The sequence below is a fragment of the Megalops cyprinoides genome, chromosome 5 (genome assembly GCF_013368585.1).
Source record: "Megalops cyprinoides isolate fMegCyp1 chromosome 5, fMegCyp1.pri, whole genome shotgun sequence".
NCBI lineage: Eukaryota > Metazoa > Chordata > Actinopteri > Elopiformes > Megalopidae > Megalops > Megalops cyprinoides.
Window position 1 is genome coordinate 23034570 of NC_050587.1, and position 20041 is coordinate 23054610.

Genomic DNA, 20041 nt, shown 5'->3' on the forward strand with positions numbered 1-20041 from the left:
GATTTGCTTGTGTTCGTTAAATTAATCAAATTCAAGGTTTTCACATTCATATGAGTCAATTCACATATTTGCAGTAAAATTAAATGTAATCACTTCCAGACCAAAAATGTTTGACAACAACCAAAACTGGAATCTCATCCATTTATTCATTCTGCCTGTATGTTTACTAATGCTAAGCTAAGCCATGCTTAATTACTGAGTTCTAAAATATTAATTATATTAAGTTGATTCTTCAGATAAAGGGTGATTTTTACATATCCTGAGAAAATAATGTGACTCTGCTATGTGTCTTTGCTGAACTCAACAGTACTTTTCTTGGTGTAGAACCTTTTTTGTAACTGATCCTGGATCAAAATGTTCCACTAAATGTTTGGGAAATGGGGAGGGGCGAGTTGATCTTAAATCTCTTGACAAGGGCAGAAAGCAAAGGTAGCACCTTTCTTCCAGTTTTCAAATCCGCAGCCAAAATGGAGACATCACATACAGGACAGAGCAGAGACTGCAGTGCTTCATGAGTGGCTGTTTCATGGCCTTTCTTTGGCCTTTCACAAAATGCTCCTCCACAACAGTATTCTTAGCTGTGTCTATGGATGAGCTTTGTGCCCTTGCATTCCTCATCCACTGCATACTGGCCTCATCTCCCTTATTTGCGTATTTTTGCTGTAGGGAATATTGTAGCCTTACCATAGGCTATGCTCTACTGCACTTAGCATTGAATGTGTGCACTAGTTGTCACTACACTGTGTAAGAGGCTGATGCATGTCCAGACATGGTCAGTTGTGTCCTGTATGTACTGTTTTTTCATGCCACTTTATTAGATGCACTTTTCTAAAGCTGCCCTGTATGTAAGCATATGCTATATGACAAAATGTGAGTGGAAATGCGGGACAGGTATGTATAGCTACATTGCACACAGTCTGGAGCAAGGAGAAAATTACATTTTTCAGATTAATAATGTTGTAGAACAAATGGTCATCTTTTAACTGCAATATTAGGAAAATATCAAACCGGTCTCATGGTTCAAAGTTGGGTGTAAAATGACATGGAAAGTAATCTCACTAGCTTAAAGAATTGGAACACATAATATTCATTAGAATAAGGAACAAAGTGAAAACAACTTTGATTTAGGAATGTGATGCAGCTGTTTAACAGGGCTACACAAAATCTACACTGTGCTTTTTAAGGCACATTCAATACAGTTAATATCAATGTATCCCTTTTGTTTCTGTCAGTGATGTAGATATATCCAAAATAAATGGCCAACCACCAAATAGGCATTATTTGGATAACATTTTAGGTTTAGTTGGTGTAACCAGAAGTGACCTAATGCTTAGACAGACAGAATTTACACCGAAGCTGAGAAAGAAGTCATACCTTTCGCTTAATTCTTAAGTCATTCACTTATCTGTCAGCAGCATCCACTCATTACACCAACCCGTAAGGCCTGGAGTGATCAAACTGCATCAATGTGGATCTGTATTTAAGTCCACCATAAGGTACTGTAACAGTCACATGCTCCATCACTGGTAGCCATGTGAATCTAAGTTTCAGTTGTACATTTTAGTTAGACCTAGCATAAAAGGGCTTGTAAAACAAAAGAAGCCCAGGGAGAAAGCTATGCGTCTGCCATCAGGATTCCCCCACTGTTTCTGAAGTGCCCACTGTGATGTGCGTGTGCACAAACAGACACACACACACACACGCACACACACACACACACACACACACACACACACACGCATGTACACCCACACACACAAACACACGCATGTACACACACACACACACACACACACACACACACACACACACACACACATAAACACATGAACACACATACACACGTGCACACACCCACAAGTACATATACACACATATATACCATTTGGTCAAAAAACTGAAGCTCACATGGAATCCCCTAGCATGTCTCCAAATATGTCCCTCTATCTTGTGTTTAAAATATCATCATGACGATAGTGCTGTGTCGGTCAGCTATATACAGGTCACGTTCACAGTGTCCGTTCATGTGGTGGGAGGCACACATGACCCCCTCACCCGGTCCTCAGCTCTGGGTCAGGAGGGTCGAGGGTCTCGGCAATGTCCTCCAGCTCATCCAACAGCTCCGAGAAAGATGGCCTCCGGAATGGCTCCATCTGTCAATCAATCAACCAACCAACCAATCAGCTAATCAAACAATCAGTCTACATTAAATTCATAACTGTCTGAGTCCTTCTGAACAGTATACCAGTCACTTTGTGATGAAGTGCCTGCCATAGGATTTTTGTTTTGCACTAATTGACTCACTCACCAGCTCAAGGAGTCAGTTACTGACTCTTTCGCTCACTCACCTGGCAACAGCTGGCCGCCAGCTCCAACACGCTTTGTGGACACCCCCTCACCATCTCACGGAATGCTGCTACATCCAGACCATAATCCTAACATACATGAGATAGCAGCACTCATTTACATATCCGCCACATTAGCACAGGGTGGGGCCACACATCAGAAAGCGGTGATGGCTTGATGTGTGTGTGAACAGTGAGGCTTCATGAACCCAGTAATGGGTGCTGCTACAATGTGCTGCCAACCACTGAGTGGTATGAACCCATCAGAAATCCTCTCTCTATAGCAAGAAATCATTATTCATTCATAAGAGTGAATTAATCACTCATTTATTTGGCAGAAGCATTGTCCATTTATACAGGTGGCAGCAGTGTAGCATACTGGTAAGGAGCAGGACTTGTAACCGAAAGGTTGCTGGTTTGATTACCCGCTGGGGCACTGCTGTTGTACCCTTGACAAAGGTACCTAACACACAGCTGCCTCAGTAAATATCCAGCTGTTTAAATGGGTCACATGTAAAAAATTGTAGCCTATGTAAGCCACTCTGGATGAGAGTGTCTGCTAAATGACAATAATGTAATATAATGGATAGTTTTACAGGAGTTATTCATGTTAAGTATTGAGTTCAAGGTAACCCTGGTAGCACTCCAACTAGGAGTCAACCCTGACACCCCCTGGTTACGAGCTGAGATCTTTAACCTCTACACCATAGCAAAGTACATATCCCACCCTGAAGGTCTGTATCGTGTTTTTTATCGTATTAAAATGCTCCACTGAGTAAGGAGCTTCAGACAAAAATATGCTAGTAAGTTCATCAGCATTCGAATTATTGGCACAGCTCGTAATAGTCACATCCACCGTTTCGGCTCTCTGAAATGAAAGATTGCATTAATTCCGTAGTGTGTGATTATTAAGGTCCAAGAGACACGTTCTAATGATGTCTTGTCAGATTCCATTAATTTAATTGCTGTGCAAATCCTGTTTAATCCTGTTCTTTCTTTAGAGAGGCACTGCTTTCAATAATTACATTATGAAAAAGTCATAAAAGCCAACATGTAAGAACATTTTCGATGCCAAAAATTAACTGCTCATGTAAAATAAAGGAAAAGGAAAAAATACATATAGTATAAATATATATAGTAATTTGCCTCTAGTTTTGCTTTAAACATTTTTACAACAATTTTATTCATTCATTTTATTTTTAACATATATATATACATACATAAAAGAAAAAAAAATATTTAGCATTTACCCCAAGGGAAGAATGGGGGGGGTGTCATTGCTTGGTTTGGGGCATATGTTTTACATGTTTGTAAATGAATATGTATGGAAGGAAAATAAAAAAAACTGTTAATCACAAAAAAGTGTGCAGATTCTTCACTGAATGATATAGCTACATGTGTGTGGCATGTATACAAATTGCAATTAGCAACCAATTTGGACCATGTTCTGTAGAACTCAATTCAAACGTTGTTCAGGAGGAAAACATTATGTTTATATGCAATATAATTGATTTGCTCTCTATACTGAAACACATTTTCGAAGACGTTCTAACTGATGCATCCATTTTTATAAGAAAACTTCACTATTGCGTGCTTGGCACTGTATGACCTTGCTTTGATGTTCTCTGGAGAACCAGAGGAATAAAATGATCTGTAACTACTGGAAGCTGACAGAATCACTGACAGAAATGTGCTTATAAGAGACAAGGAGTAATTTTATCCCACAGTACAGTACATGCTTAATTATGCTGAGCTTAATTATCGAGCTACAGTGAATTAAAGAATAATTCAATCCCAGTCAGCCAGACACAATTATTGTAGGAGTCTGACAGACACACAAAATGCAGCATTTATAATAAAGTAAGCTGATAAGTAAGGATTATTTTCTGCTGCGCTTCGCTTGACTTGGCTCTGTTTATGTATCTTACCCGTGTTCTGGGAAGGATTTCGGGGTCAGCTGGGATTCGGCCCAATATTTCACACAACACGATCCCAAAGGAGAACACGTCCACCTGGGGAGCAATTAATCAATTACTCAGTCAATTTGTTAATCAATCAAATTTGTTTCGCACGGCCACCCTTGACAATCCTTTACTCCTACCTATTCAAACGATTACTGTTGCATGGTAATATTTTAGCCCCTGGTGCTCATTCAGTGTGTTACAGGTTGTTCTCCACCCATGTTCTTGCTCTTGATGCTTGATGCCTTTACCATGATGGCCTTGTAATTTGCACTGGATAAGATTGCATAACAAACAAATGATTGGTAATACAATATTATTCAGGGCTGCATCATTATTCACTTCATCAGTTTGCAATCAGTTCCAGATTCAGTAGAGGACACCTTTGTTAGTGTAGGTAAAACTCCTGGACTATGATCAGTACTACCACCTGGTGATAAGGCCAGCTGATGAAACTGAAGCAAAACTGAGAGTAACGGTTGGGCTGATTAAATAAAGGATTCATGCATAAAGGCACGAAAGGGTTCTTAACGGTTCTGAGGGCTTGGTACCTTGCGATCGTATGGCTCTCCTCGCAGCATTTCGGGAGCCATCCAGAAGGCAGAGCCCACAAGGGAAAGCTTCCTGTCAGGGTTGTTGACGGGGACATCTGTGACCTCCCTCGCTAGACCGAAATCTGTCACCAAGGCCTCACGCCCCCGAGCTGTCACCCTGATCAGGCAGTTCTGGAGAGACAGAGAGAAAATCACTTCCTGTTTCTACAGTGCAGTTCACAGGCAATGTGTTATTCAACCCAGGTTCTTTTCCCTCCTTTTCTATAAGTAACATGAATTATCAACCCTGGACTGATGTTATTCTTTGCTTGTCAAGCAATCAACCGGCCAGAAGAGGGCAGTGTGGCACAGTTTAAATCCAAGCATTCAAGCTCAAGTAGATGAGTCTTAAAGGACAAATCACCAGGACCTTTAGGTGACTGCCTGAATCCTCATTCATCATTATAGAACTAAAAGGCTTTTTATTACTATCATGCTGGCTGCCAACTATGGTTATGCAAAAATCTGCTTACTGGTGGCAGCGAACAATGCTCTTTCCCAATATTAGAAAGAGAATACGGCAGCGTTTGGTGAGTAATGTGACACTGAACACAACCACTTGATTAATTTATTACAGGAAGAGGCCTGTAGATGGGAGTAGGCACATTTGCACCTGAGGAACCTTTTATAAGTCGCCTTACCTTCGAGGCCCCGCCCTTCCTTCATCACCTTTCCAATCCAGTGAATTATTCAGACCTGACCTGGGCTCTGATAGTGATATGCTCACCACAGTGAGCAAATGGCAGCAACTCTGGCCTTATCTAGCTCAATTTCACTGTTCACTTATGACTCTTGTGAAAATATAAAATAAAAAATAACAACAAAGCAGCTGGATCATGGATATTGGATATAGATTGGATTGCATTTATATTAGAAACAAGTTTAGGTTTTAAAGTGAAATGCCAAATGGCAGAGTCAAAAGTGATCAGCTGCTTTCAATAAAACTGATGATTTCAATAAAACTGGCATGCATGTCAATCAAAACAGTCAGAAAACGTTCAGGATATGTTTCACAGAGACAGAGCCAGATTTCGCAGATCTTCTCTGATCAAAGTTGTAGAAATTGATATATTCTGCAATATGTACCATGGGGTTTTGACACATGTTAAAAATATATTCGTTGTTTGCCAAACTGAACTATGAGCTGACATGTATGTGTCTTTTATGATTGCGGTCCCTCCCGTATCCCCACCTTGGAGTTGAGGTCTCTGTGGTAGATGTTCTTGTAGTGCAGGTAGACCATTCCACGGGTGATGTCTGATGCCAGGTCTACCTTCTCCCGCCAACAGAGGGAGACATCCTTCCTGGACAGCAGTTCCTCTAGACAACCCCCGTTCACATACTGCGAGACACAGAGGCCATGAGACATCCCCTCTCCACCAACAATGCTGTACTGTCTTAACCTGCCACCTGCCAGCAAACATACCATCTCCAATCCACCATAACTTACTACTGTATATATATATAGATTAGCATCAGAGCATCTCTTTTGTTTACAGATCAGCATAGCTTAAATAATTCAGTGCATAACAGCTTAGCATATGGCAGTAGTAATGTGGTGAGAATGTGATAACATTGCAATGTTATCTGCAATTTGCAATCACCTGCACCTCCCACCGAGCGTTTGGGTTGTTGTACAGAAATGAAGTGCCAAGTAACGACACTAAAAGAAGTTCTAAAGCTGTGAAGTACTTTTAGGTGCTACCAATCTTTTTTTGCTTTAATACTTTCAGTCACTCCAGACTATTTATCCTTTGCTGCCATTGTATAATTGCTTTCTCCTTTCCTAACCAGTTTATGTTGTCTGTGTTGTAATTTGCACTATGCCTCTGCAGTGTACTCTATGACATGCAAATCTCCATGTTCAATGCATTTAGGGCAGATTTATCAGGCAGGCAGATGTACCTAGACTGGAATTCTCTCTGCCACAGCAAGATATACCTGAGGTACACTGAGGCACTCAATGCACAGATGGCCACACTGCCCACGGGAGCATGGGGACTCTACCCTTGTCCATCATATCTCTCCAAGCCAATCGAGGAAGAAGGACAAATAAAAAAAGCTCACCTCCAGAATTGGGTACAGCTTATCTTCCTTCACACAGATTCCAAGATACCTAAAATGACAGATAAATGACAGATGTAAAGCTCTGATATAAATGACTGATAAGCCATAGCGTTCTCCTAAGTGTCGGTCTATTTCTCAGCAAATGACTTTCACTCGACGGACGATTTTGTCAACAAAATACATAACATGCATACACAGATGCAGAACAAACACTTTTAACATTTAGAAGCATATGGGTTATAGAAACAGAACTATTCTTTCATATGATCTTTTTGTCTGTGGTCCATGTTATTGTAAGCGATAATGACAAACAGTGTTATCATCTAACACTAGGCTTATTTCTATGAATCATTTGTGTGTGTCCAAGTCAGCACTTTGATAAGACTGAACAGAAATGTCAAAGTGCCTGGACAAACCAAACATCCTGACACCACACTATATGGCTGCCACGTCAGGGTCAACTTGGGCCCCCCGTGACCAGTGACTCAGCATACTTATTTTCATACACTTACTAGACTGGATGCTGCATTATGTCCCATATGAAACCTTCTCTTTCTCAAATATTACAGTGCGAACAACTGTTTGATTCACTAGACTGATTTTTTATTAAATTCTCTCTTTTAAATAAAATAAAACAAGGATCAAGTATACTTGTTTTAAAACCGAGTATCAGGCACTCTGTCCCAAAATGCATACCTTTTACAGAATAGAACAACTATTCGAGTCTTGCAAGGAGGTCTGAGGTTACTGTAGTTCAATGACCGAAAGAAGTCAGGGCCACAGTCTTAATGAGAGCGAGGCACTGTGGCCAGGGCTTGCGTTGAACTTCATGATTTATTCAGCCCGAGAGGTGTTGAGGACAAAGAAGAAACAGGAGCGCATGATTGGCCGGAGTTAAAAGGCGACTCGCCTCACCTCACGATGTTGGGGTGCGACAGCTTCTGCAGCAGGTTGATCTCGCGCACAATGCTGGCCTGGTCCACGTCGTTCTTGTAGATCTTCACCACCATCACCTTCCGCGTTGTGCTGTGCATCACCTGAGCGACAGGGGGCGCCATTTAAACTTCATGCCAATCACTTCGTCTGTAGCTTTTTCATTTTAAATGTATTTTAAATGTGAATTTGAATAGTCAAATTCACATTTGTGAATGTGAATGTGAATGTGAATTTTGAATTGTCTGAAACAATTTTATTCTCCTCTACAGAGTAAAGTGTTTTTTTTTTTGCATTTTAAAACTACAAAACAAAATAGTGAAGTTAAATGTACTTTTGATTTAAATCCCCCAGCCAAAGTACACTAACAAAAAATAACAAAGATGGAAAACTCAACTTCCCACTCATTTATAATTTGTTTTGACCAGACTAAATAGTAACTAGTACACATAACAGGTTATTCATGCAAGTGTGTCTGTACAGGAACACTGGTTTGTAACAAGTTTCTGAAGGAACTGCATGCATGTTTCAGTTGTGACTGACACAATGTGTGCATTAATTCTACTTGTTGAAAAATGTAGTTACACAAAAAAAAAAAAAAAAAAAAAAAACGTGCTTGCACAAATATTATGTTGCCAAATGCATGAAAACAAAAACAGGCTCTGAGTCTTTCATGGTGCTTCATGGTGTCTGCTTTTCGTGGAGTGCATGACTTGTACCGCCATTTGAAATGTTCTTTTTGCGACTCGTTTGCGTCACACTGGCACGGGATCGAGACATACGCTAATGCCAGCACATTGTTCCTAATCAGAGTGTTTTCAGAGCAGCTCATATCACTATGCGAGATCTGAGTTCAGTTCCACCTGAATGCAAACACGCTCACAGAAGCAGGAAGCAGGCCATGACCTGACTTGGCCTGACTGTATGGCTGTGCACAGGAGCACTCTTTCAAGGGGGTGATTCTGGGATTGTTTTGTAAGATACTTTTCCTATTCACTCTGCACATGACCACACTTTACATTCTCTATGTGTTTCACTAGATGTTTCCTTTACAGACAATCCCTACGGTAAAATTACTGTACTAAAACCTGCATACTGTGCGATACACCATTACCATGATATTCCCTTTAAACTGCATTGTGTGGTGGATTGACACACGCTCAGATGTGGTCTGTTGTTTTCTGTATATACTGTTCTTCTTGTGACTTTGCTAGATGCACTTTTGTATCTTAACTTTTTAAGTTGCTCTGCCAAGTAACAAAACATAAAGGTAAAGTGAACTCAATGATTCCTCTTTCATCCTGGAAGGCTGCAGCCCAGAAGGCCTTACAGCTCTTACGTAAAGCACAGAAACTGAGAAGACTCAGGGGGGAAACTAAATTGGTTCAATCAAGATTATGATTAGTCTCTCACCGGGTGGCTAAATGCCCTGGCAGACAGGCACTTAGCCAGAGACACCTCAAGGACCAGGGTTATGTAATTGCTGTAGCACTTAAGTCGTGCTTTTATTGCATAGCACTTAAGGGATATTATAGCACTGATTTACAATTTGACACATAACTTTGAATGTATCTTGATTATGTCAATGTAAGACAAATTGACTCTTTTGTTCCAACACTGCTACTCACGGTACATATTATATTCACTTGTGTACCTTTGCTTTTTATGTTGCTTGGGATAAAGGCAACTGCTGTGTGGCTAAATGTAAATGTGAAAGAAGCCCTGCTTGGATTTCTGTTTTGATTTTTCCCAAAAATAAGTGACTGCTACACATTCTGTTCAGAAGGCTGTCTTAAACATGTAAGAGGTACTTTGTCTCAGGTTGAAAAGTCAAGCTTGCCAAGCCCCTCGGGGGCACTATACAGTGAAAAAAAGAAAAAGAGAGAAGATGGGTAGAAGTGGAAGTACACTAATGCATTCACTCTGGAACATTCATATAGTATACCACTGATGTGTTTTTCATGATACTGTTTTTCAGCTTAATACCTGATAACTGATGTGTTTCTTGCTATTCTCTACCATCACAGCTGAAGGCATGGTTTTGTTATTATCATGGTTGATTTACTCTGACCAATCTGTTCATATGGGTGCATTTGCAAAGGTGTTCGAATGTACTTTTTCATCTTAATTACAGAGACAATCCACATGCAGGTTCCTGTTGGCGTGCTCTTTTGATACCTAACACCTTTAAGGTATGCACTTGACTTGCTTGCATTACCATGTTAGCTCTTGGAATGTAACAAAAAGTCATGTTCCAACCGTACATAGTTTTCGCAATAAAGAATCACAGCACAAAAGCCGGTTTGGCTGGGAGGGGGTGTATGGTCTTGGCAAGAGTGTTAACCAGCACATTCATTTGGTTCTGCTTTTTTAGGGGTACCCATGAGCGTGAAGTAACCGGACCAATGGCTGAGTGAGCTCAAAAATGAAAAACAACTAAAACAGCCGACCTACTCCATTCATACCTTGTAGACTTTGGAGAAGAAGCCACTCCCAATGAGCTCAGCACTGAAGTCTTCCCAGAATTCCAGTCTGCGCACAGCAGTACGCAGTGCCTGCCAGCGGTCTACCTGGCAATAGGTGTCTGAGGACTCGCCAAAGAGTGTAGGGCTGCTGGACTCCGATGACACCCCCACGTCCACATCCACATCAACCGTGCACATCCTGGAGATCTCCGCTGCAGCAAGACACACATCCAGGATCAGTCAGTTCCTGTCTTTCACATCTGTCAAACTTGTCTTATTACCCCTTTTCCTAATTAGACACCGATCATCTCTCATGTTACCCTGGCTAGCCTCACCCCAAGGCTACTGCCTTTAGCTCAGTATGTTTATTGGTCCACAATGAAGGGGTGCAGTATAGCTATTTTTACACTAGAGGTCATGATTGCAGCAAAGGGGTGAAGGTCTGCCAATTCTGACTATGCTTGCCTTGTACTTTGGGGGTGCTGTTTGGACATTTTAACTATGATTCCACATTGCTTCCTAATTCTTCAAAGAGCAGGAAAGGGAGACTATTCAGCTGCCTCACAATACACCACTGCAATGGCCTCTTCCATTTCAATCACACTTCACTAAATGTGTAAATCTGCAGCATTGAAAGGATTTTCAGTACAAAAGGTAACATAACTGCTTTTATCTCATCGTTCTCTCTGAATCAACCCCAAGACATAAAGGATGTTTGCCAGAAGTTCTAAACAAATGGCAGAGAATAATGAAGCTCAGAAACAGTGACACTGAGGTTTGAGACAGTACAAGTCAACAGAGAGAGGAATCGGGCTTGTGGTGTATCTGCTTTCTTGTAAAAGGCAATTTCCAAAACTGCACTTTCAGAAAGTTGTTTATGGAGAAACTATGTTTCCCCACAAGATGAGAAGACTCTCATCTGAAAGTAAAATGCATTCATTTGCACTGAGAGAGCTGGGAGATATAATAGGGAGAGAAAATAACAACGAAATAAGAAAGACAAAAACATTTCTTTCTTTAGATTAAATATGCACAATGAAATGCAAATCACTGTGACAAAACACATTTTTGCCAAAAAAGTAAGAATCAAGTGCAATTTCCTCTGTTTCTTCTACGCATTTCATCTCATGTTCCCAGCTCTTTCATGCCCATGGTAGAGGTTTAAGCTTACAAGAGAAGAGAAAACCTTGGACAAGTGTCATTTCCTGTGGAAAGTGCAGCTTAGTGGTGCTTTGTATCAAAGCAGGAAGTTTAACAGAAACTGGGAATGCAAACTTGACCTGTTACGCTGACCCCGGAGACTGTAACTGGACCTCCCATAAGAGCCGCCACCCTGTTTCCATCACACCTGATGATGAAAACCGCTAACCCTTTCAACTAGAATGCAATATTTTAGGGCTTCGCACGCAAATGTGATTAATATCCAAGCAGGGACCTCTCCTCGTTAATTATAACTGTAGCAGAAAATACATCTCGTGAGATCTTAGTTCTCAGAGAGTGAAGAGAAGTGTTTGCGCTCGAGTGGGAAAATCTAAAGTATTTGCTTGAGATGAAAGCCTGACTCTTGCAGCTGGGCCTGGAACAGACTCGCGTCTGAAGGTGTCATCACAAGATTCTCACCCAGAGTTCATTTTCACACTTGAGTGGCACAGGAATTTACAGCAGAGACAACTCTGGGACCGTGCCTGGGTGAAAATGAATGGGCGACTGTCCTCAAACGACCCCTGATTGCACTGCAAATTTGTACGTGTCAGATCCCCATCTACCCTACCTAACATCATCAAAGAAGACCTGCTGTTTGCCCATGTCTTCAGCCTTCTACTTTTTCTAGCTGTGGGAAGCCAGGCCCTTACATTGTCCTCTTGCAATAAATATGTATTTATGCATTGCACATATTCACTATAGTCCAAAAAAACACAAGCCATTGTATTTCTAAAAATAATCTTTTTCTGAACAAAGGGACATGATGTGGGATGTGCAATGTGGGATTAGGAAAACAATGACATGCTGTGTCTAACAGTGCAACCTAGAAGAAAACTACAGTGTACAAGACAACAGAGGAGGACTTTAGCAGTTCTTCGGTTCTTTTCAAAGCTTTTTGTATACGTGTATTGATTTTTTTTTTCCAGCACAAGCAAAACCCCACACAAGTTCAAGCTCTCACTGTTATATTCCCATTTTTCATGATGGATTCTGGACTTCAGTCCAAAATCAATAAGTACAGATCCTCAATATGGTGCTGACATTTTGGGATATGGCTTATACCGCAGATTATTATACTGTTGTACAATAAAAAAAGATTAAGTACAAAAATGTCCTACAGAGTCAGTGCATTATCCTTCTGTCAGGAGTCCAAACACTGCATGTCAGTTATCTCTGAAGCACCCCACAGAGAACATCATTGATTCTACAGTATTTTTCAGAACAATTTTAAAGCTCAAATGACATTCCTGTCAGCCTCACTCCCTGTCTCTAAATTCTTGCGGACATTGTGCGAAAAGGCATCACTGCTGCTACACTGTTGGCCGATTTGTGTCAAAACAGGCCTGTTCTATTTGGGTCATCTATCCAGTTTCACTGCATGCAGCTTTCAGCCCAGGGTGAACCATGCATAGTGTTGCTTTTTACCGGGAGCTCATGGGTTCACCTGTGATCACACAGCAAATCCCACCCAGAGGGGGCAGGGGGTAGCACTGCGGTGGAGTGGTTAGTGAGCTGAAAAGCTGCAATTAATATAAAGACTGTTGGCCTTCAGTATCAGTCACCACAAACTTTGTTATATACATTGGATGTGTCCATTTCATACACATGGACATTCCAACTGCATGGTACCATGGAAGACACTTCCAATACATGGCCTAATAAAAATTCTGAACATCTGAACACAAAAAAGTAGACATCAGTAGACTATAAGACATATGAAACCCAGTATGTCTTGTTGTAATATGCCACTCCAGGTCTGCTGGCACGTAATCAGTAAACGGAACTCGATCTCTGAAGTCTTCTAGGAACCCTGCTGACAACCCAGGCTGGTGATACTATCTGGCACAGTAATCTGAGACTGTTTAAGGCTGACTGCTGTAGGAGAAGACGAGAGGTCTATATACACTATCAGTTCAAACTCACATACACACTATCCACAATGTTAGTATTAACTCATATACACAGTATACACATTGTCATTGCTAACTCATATGCACACTGTACACACTGCAAGTGCTAACATATATACACACTGTACACACTGTTAGTATTAACTCATCTACGCAGTATACATACTGTCATTGCTAACACATACACACGCTACACATACTGCTAGTGCTAATGCATCATTTTGGGAACGCATAAGAATTAGCAAGAGGAGTTTTTAATACAACAGTGATGAAACAAGACAGAATGAGACAAAAGAGAGAGAGCGAGAGAGATAGAGAGGCAGAAAGAGATAAAAGGGAGTCAAGCAACAGAGTGAAAGAGAGGTATTTGAACAAAGTGGGGACAGACTGGCAGGGGAACATGTTTACATCACACGGGCATGTCAAGACTAAACTTTACTCCGTGTGTTGTGACTATGGGCTGCGATGGTTAATCTTCGAAAATGAGAGTCTGTCATCCAGACCCGGCTCACACGACAGCACAGAACAGACTCCATCCTCATCTCCCAGGGTCTGCCTCGATCTGAGTGACCAGCCTGCATTTAATCTGCCCCACACCCTCCTCTGCTAACCCACACTACTGTGCCGGGATACACAATAATTTCCTCACGAGCAAACACATGGGTGCCGCCGCCACCGCCTCACACAGATATCTGGCACTGTTTGGACTGATAGCGCATGACGTACAGAGAGTGCAAACACAGCCAGGCTGGGCCCAGGTACGAGGTACAATCTGTTTTTTTTTGTTCCTAAATGGCATATTATATAAGTGGCTATGATGCAGCGCATGTGTTGTGTAAAGTGGAAAAATAAAATAAATCAGGGGCCCATTAAAGGCTTGTGATAGATAAGGCTTCAATGGAAAGACAGGAATCTTTAATCACAGCTTTCAGATGTCCATTTCCCATGACACCACTCTCTCTATGGAAAAGCTGCTACAGCATATGCAAACCCACAGAATAGCTACTGTGTGTTGAATCTGTCTGTCGGTATGTATAGAGCATTGTAAGATAAGTACCAGCACCTTACTGTAGATTTCAACAAAATGATAACACAGATGTATCCATACATTAAAAAAGACATTATGTGGATCAGATGCAGGTGTTTTCCAAAGGTCCTGTATTTCGAACTCCACCAAAACACACTGAAAATGGTACATAGTGACCCAGGCATTGTTGTCACTAGTTGACAATGGTGTACTCATTCCTTTGGGCTATGCATGCTATCTGATCCTCTATAACACAACATGGAAGATGAGATAAGCACACTACAGGACATAATCTATACAATAGCTTTGATGCATTGCCATCCCTGGTGTCTCTGTCCAGGCTAGTATTTCCTATGCCCTGTTATGAAGTCATCATTTCCAGCTGGTGATGTCATAAACTTGGCTGGCTGGTCCAACGTTGGTGTTCATCTCTCTTGTTCTGCCTGTGTAATGCATAGCTGGTTGCTTCTTGGATTTGCATGCTGTGAATATTTCAGAGTGTAACCTAAGATCGAACTCATGCATCTCATCATCTCTGCTGTGGGTCTGTAATCCAAACAGGTCTGTATCTATTATAATAGCTGTTGCAGCCCTCTGGGTCATGACCCATGGTGAATGTGTGTGTGTGTGTATATGCATGTGTGAGTGTATCAGCATCAGTACATATATATCTGTATATACTATGTTAATGTCTGTGTGTGTTGATCTATTTGTGTATCTGTGTGTGGGATGTGTATCTGTGGTAGGCATGTGTGCATAATATGTTGCTCAGGCCAACTCTCAGGCCCTAAACATTTCAAGACAAGAGTTCCTTGGTTCATCAACTAAGGTATGCTGGACCGTAAACTATGCCTCATTGGGTGACACAGATTATTAACCCTTTTCTGCTCAAAGTGTCCAACTTAGCACCCCGCGCTTGTCATTCAGGATAGTGCTGTTTACCAGCCAAAGGGTGGCCTCAGAAAGGTGTGCTAAATATTACATTACATTATTGTCATTTAGCAGATGCTCTTATCCACAGTGACTTACATGGGTTACAGTTCTTTTGTTTACATGTTATCCATTTATACAGCTGGATATTTACTGAGGCAATTGTGGGTCAAGTACCTTGCCCAAGGGTACAGCAGCAGTGCCCAAATAGGGAATTGAGCCGGCAACCTTTTGTTCCTTAACCACTTTGCTACGCTGTGCTGAACATTTTTTACATCAAAAAAGAGTTTTGCACAACCACTAATAGAACATACTGTCCCTGTTGCCATTTTCATTTCCAATGTATCTCATTTATCTGGTGTGGTAGCAGAGTCAAACATAGGCATTAATTAAAGGTTGGGGCGGCACAGTGGGAGTGCCTGTCCAAATGTGATGGACAGCTAAATCTGATAATTATACCTGTTCCTCTTTCAGAAAAACAGGAGACCTGACAAAGAAAAGCAAAACAAAGACAATCCAGTCTGGCAGTTTCGAATATTTACAGTCTCAACAATGGACAACAGAGCAGACAAGAGCCAAGTCAAGTTTACAGAGGAGAGAAGACGCAGGGTGACTCGGCTAATCCTCACGGCCTTGCTAAATTCCACATTCTGTTGACTCACCCTGCACATGTCAGCATCTGGAGCACCATCAGTAAACCAGTGCGTTTTCTGTTTTTGGTGCCCAAAGGCCTTTTTTTTTAATTTATTTAAGTTGTCCTCAGACCATCACCCCCTCTCAGTCATGAGGTTTCTCTTGGAAGTGCAGTCTTACCATTTACAAGACATTGGACCACTACAGAAACTACAGAGACAAGATAGTCCACCGCATTGTTAGATTTGGCATTTTGTGTTCATGTGTTAGTGTGGTGAAATGGCTAGGAAACCGATCTTGCACCCAGTGGATTGCTGAATTTAATCCTGGCTGAGGCACAGCTGTTGCATGTTTTGGGTCAGCAAAGAAGCAAATTTTGTAATTTATTTGTACTCTCAATTTAGATGAGGCATTCTGCATACTGGCCAGCAAGTGCCCACCCTTAATTGTGTATGTGGGTTCCGCAGCCCCACGAATATACTAATATATTAAATATACAATATAATGAATACATAAAGAATGACAGTAATTTCCTTGTTCAGGGAAATCGGTTTAGAGTGGGTGCCGTGCACATTCGCTAGTTTTTATGTAATACGCTGTAGGGGAGTTAATCTGACCAAGTGTCAACTGTCAGAAAATCTTAACAAGGATTACAGATATTTTGGTTAGGTATAAGATAGTGCAGGTGAGGGTCCTTGTCTTTACCCCAGCACAGTGATGACATATAGGAAATTACATCATGTGTCACACTGACTGTATCTGAACTAAATGGAGGCTTTGTTTTCTTCTCACGAACTGTGCAAGCTGAGATTTCACACTTCAGCATTACACTCAGGACCCCAATCTGGAAGCAGATCTTTATATGTGAATAGAACCTGAGGGGCAGCCACCAACTTTTCAACAGTCGAACAATTTCACATGACAGAAAAGTTCCTTTTATTATGAGGATGGGTCCCACCTCAAAGCAACACTCCAGCCTCAGAAATACATGAGAAACAGGGGGTCGCATGACATGTGCCACACGGAAAAAGGCCTCAACCTGCCCTGTTTTGCAAGTCTGCAACCAGAGACGTCTTTCAATGCTGCACTTCACCTTGAGAGAAACTGGATCTGCAGGGGAAAAAAACACCTCTGCCCCCCCCACCACCACCACCTCACCAGGCAACTGTCACCTGGCCTGAAAATGGAACCCCTCCTTCCACTGTTGGAACCCTAACCAACCCCACCCCCTGACATCACACTTCACTGGAATGGAACTGAGCACTCCATCTCCGGAACAGCTATTAAAAGATGAGAGCAATTGAAGGCTGTGTTTAACTACCTGCAAAAATGGAAAAGCATTTGGCTGGCTACTGGTTCCCTTTCTTCTTTGTTTGTGCAGCATGTTTAATCACAGTATTAGTGTTTCAGCATCAAGGGTGACAGCCTGCTTCTAACTGGCCATCTACCTTTGTAATGAATATACTGTGGCATTGTATATGTTGATTGATTTTGATGCTTTATGTTGCTAGATTGAAAAAAAACACTTTCCTAATTTGGAGAAATGCTGTGCTATGCTGTACTGCACAAGATGGGCTGTTTGTATGACAAAAAAAAAAAAACTGATGTATGGCTGGCTCTTTCTCTGCCCTCACAAAACTGGCTGTGCTCTCACTGTTCCTTAGCACACCAAACTTTGTTTTAAAACTTACATTCTACAAAATGTTGCTATAGGTAAGAGCATCTAACAAATGAATGAATGTGAATGTACTGTACTTCAAATGGTGACTTCATTTTTTTTTTAAAAAAAGAGAGAAGTATATTACCTTGCACATACACCTTTCAGAAACCTGAACTCAACATCATCATTAAGGAGCAGTCATGTTCTATTTTAGACTTTCCCCATTGGACAGGACACATTTATGTAGAAGACTGCCCACAAGAAATGACACGCACATGCTTTTGGCTCATATGACACTGTATAGTTGCCTGCCCTGCTGAAGTCATGTATAAGTACCCCAAACCACATGAGGAGGACAAATGTAAGGTAATTTTGAAAAAAAGAGTGAAAACTATGAAAAGTAGAATGACTTTTGTCATAGTCATGGAGAATGGATTCTATGCTAAGAAGACTGGGAGAACTTAAGTAGTTTTTTCTTTCAGGAAAAAAAGGAGGAAATATTATGAGGAAAATATTACTTACTCCATTGGCTCAGTAAACTATTCATGTGCATCTTGACTGCTGGTGGAAGTGTACAGCTCTTCTGCACACGATACCCAAGCAAGCCGAGCCGGAGGTAAGGTCTGTACCCCAGCAGCTGAGGAAGACCGCACGTGCAACAATGAGCCGAGGCAAGCAGACACAAGAAGCAAGCAAAATAAATACACACACGTGACAGTTGCACACAAGCAACACTGCACAGCAACGGAGAAACGTAGCTATCGTAGCTGCATAGACCGTCTATTCTGTCATATTATGGGGCCATTTATTATGTCAGGGTAAACATGTACAAATGGCAATGTGGCATATTTATCTTCTGTGGCGTCACAGCCTGTGAGGAACATTTCCGAACACACATACACACACTCACACACAGTAATATACCATCCTGAAAAAAACATGTGTCTGTCAACAAAAATGAATAAACAATGAACATGGGTTCGTTTTTGAATACACAGCTGAGCCTTTCGCATGCCAGCCTAACCTGAAGACAGATAAAAGTTCTGTTGACATGGATGGATGAGTAAGCGGCACCTTCTAAATATCAAGCTTCACACCTCATCTGCTCCACCGATTAGGTTACAAGTTTCCCAGATCACAAGCGACGTGCTATACATGTGTGAAACCGAATTATCTGGAAGTAGGAGACTCACGAAAGAAACTTAATATGTTTTAAGTCATATCGTCATGTTTCTTCTACACAGCTACATCATCTTCTGTCATATCCTTGAGCTGCTGCATGAAATCATTACCTAAGGACATTGATGAAAGGCAATATTGGCTACATGCTCAAATGTGTAGGCTTACATATAAATTGGACTACAATATTATGAAATTAAAGAAAAAGTAAAAAAAAAAAAAAAAAAAGCTGAGCTAAAATAACTGAAGCTAACAAGTTAAATTGTTACATTTAAATTTAACCCGCTACAAGTACTTGGCACACTGCAATGCAACTTTTAAACCAAAAAAGTGTATACTACATTTCAATAACCTTATGTATTTAAATTCTTTATAATGGGGTGTGGGGGTGCGCATAATAACAACAAAACAAACACATGAGCAAACTCTTCCCTTTACCCCGTGGCAAAATCGGCTCCCTCTACAGCTACGTACAAACACGAACATACATTAATTCAGACACACGAAGGCTGTACTTACAGTCTCAATCGTTGTCGCTCTTCAGTTGTCTGAAAAGAAAAGCACCTTCGCGTGACCATGAGTGGCGGTCTTTGCACTGTATTCATTTATTAGCGCAGGATAAACGCTTTTCAGCAATGCGTCTCTGACTCGCGCGCTCTGTTCTCTGTCTGCTGTTGATGCGCCGCCCCTGCAATTACCAGCGCCTCCTTTCAGTCAACGTACAGGGCTCAGCTGAATCTTGAAGGTAACAGGCTGGACGTCATTACGCTTACAGGCAAACGCTGATGCACCCTCACTCTCATTGGCGGTGAAGACCAGCCCGACAGAACTGTTTGGGATGTGGGTGGATGTACTGTATATGCATATATGCATATAATGTATGCCTGTCCGTCTGTCCGTCTCTCTTTGTCTGTCTTATATACATCTTACTTATATACACATGTATAACATATTACAGATACTGTACATATCACATCATAAATACATATCATGCATATGATGGTAGATATTTTTCTGTTTGTTTTTTTCATGAGAAAAACATTTTCAGATTTCCCCTTAATTCTGGAAGAAACTCAAAAAAAAAAAAATGTGCCATTTGATTGTGTCTTGAAAAATCCATTTTTAAGACCGTAAC

General features: G+C 41.2%; 1 protein-coding gene across 2 annotated transcripts; it reads right to left on the bottom strand.

Moving 5' to 3' along the window:
• Window positions 1-1858: 1858 nt before the first annotated feature.
• On the bottom strand, window positions 1859-19582 carry zgc:113162 (uncharacterized protein LOC553743 homolog). Of its 2 annotated transcripts, XM_036529861.1 has the most exons (10): window positions 19426-19582; window positions 18250-18364; window positions 10365-10576; window positions 7882-8003; window positions 6967-7015; window positions 6092-6241; window positions 4858-5031; window positions 4274-4357; window positions 2349-2435; window positions 1859-2153 (listed from the first exon to the last, which is right to left on the bottom strand). In XM_036529861.1, the coding sequence occupies exons 2-10, from the start codon at window positions 18278-18280 to the stop codon at window positions 2052-2054; spliced, it is 1011 nt and encodes a 336-aa protein (XP_036385754.1). In that variant the 5' UTR covers window positions 18281-18364; window positions 19426-19582; the 3' UTR covers window positions 1859-2051. The 2 variants fall into 2 exon arrangements, with proteins under 2 accessions (XP_036385754.1, XP_036385755.1); XM_036529862.1 differs by lacking the exon at window positions 18250-18364.
• Between the last annotated feature and the right edge of the window lie 459 nt (window positions 19583-20041).

What these genes read in the sequence shown, in the direction of transcription:
- zgc:113162 (XM_036529861.1), bottom strand. Translation starts at nt 18,280, where the DNA reads ATGCACATGAATAGTTTACTGAGCCAATGGA. An exon ending in TCGCACCCCAACATCGTGAG is followed by an intron (nt 7,016 to 7,881) that starts GTGAGGCGAGTC and finishes CTGTCATTTTAG; the next exon opens with GTATCTTGGAATCTGTGTGA. An exon ending in GAGAGCCATACGATCGCAAG is followed by an intron (nt 4,358 to 4,857) that starts GTACCAAGCCCT and finishes ATTGCTCCCCAG; the next exon opens with GTGGACGTGTTCTCCTTTGG.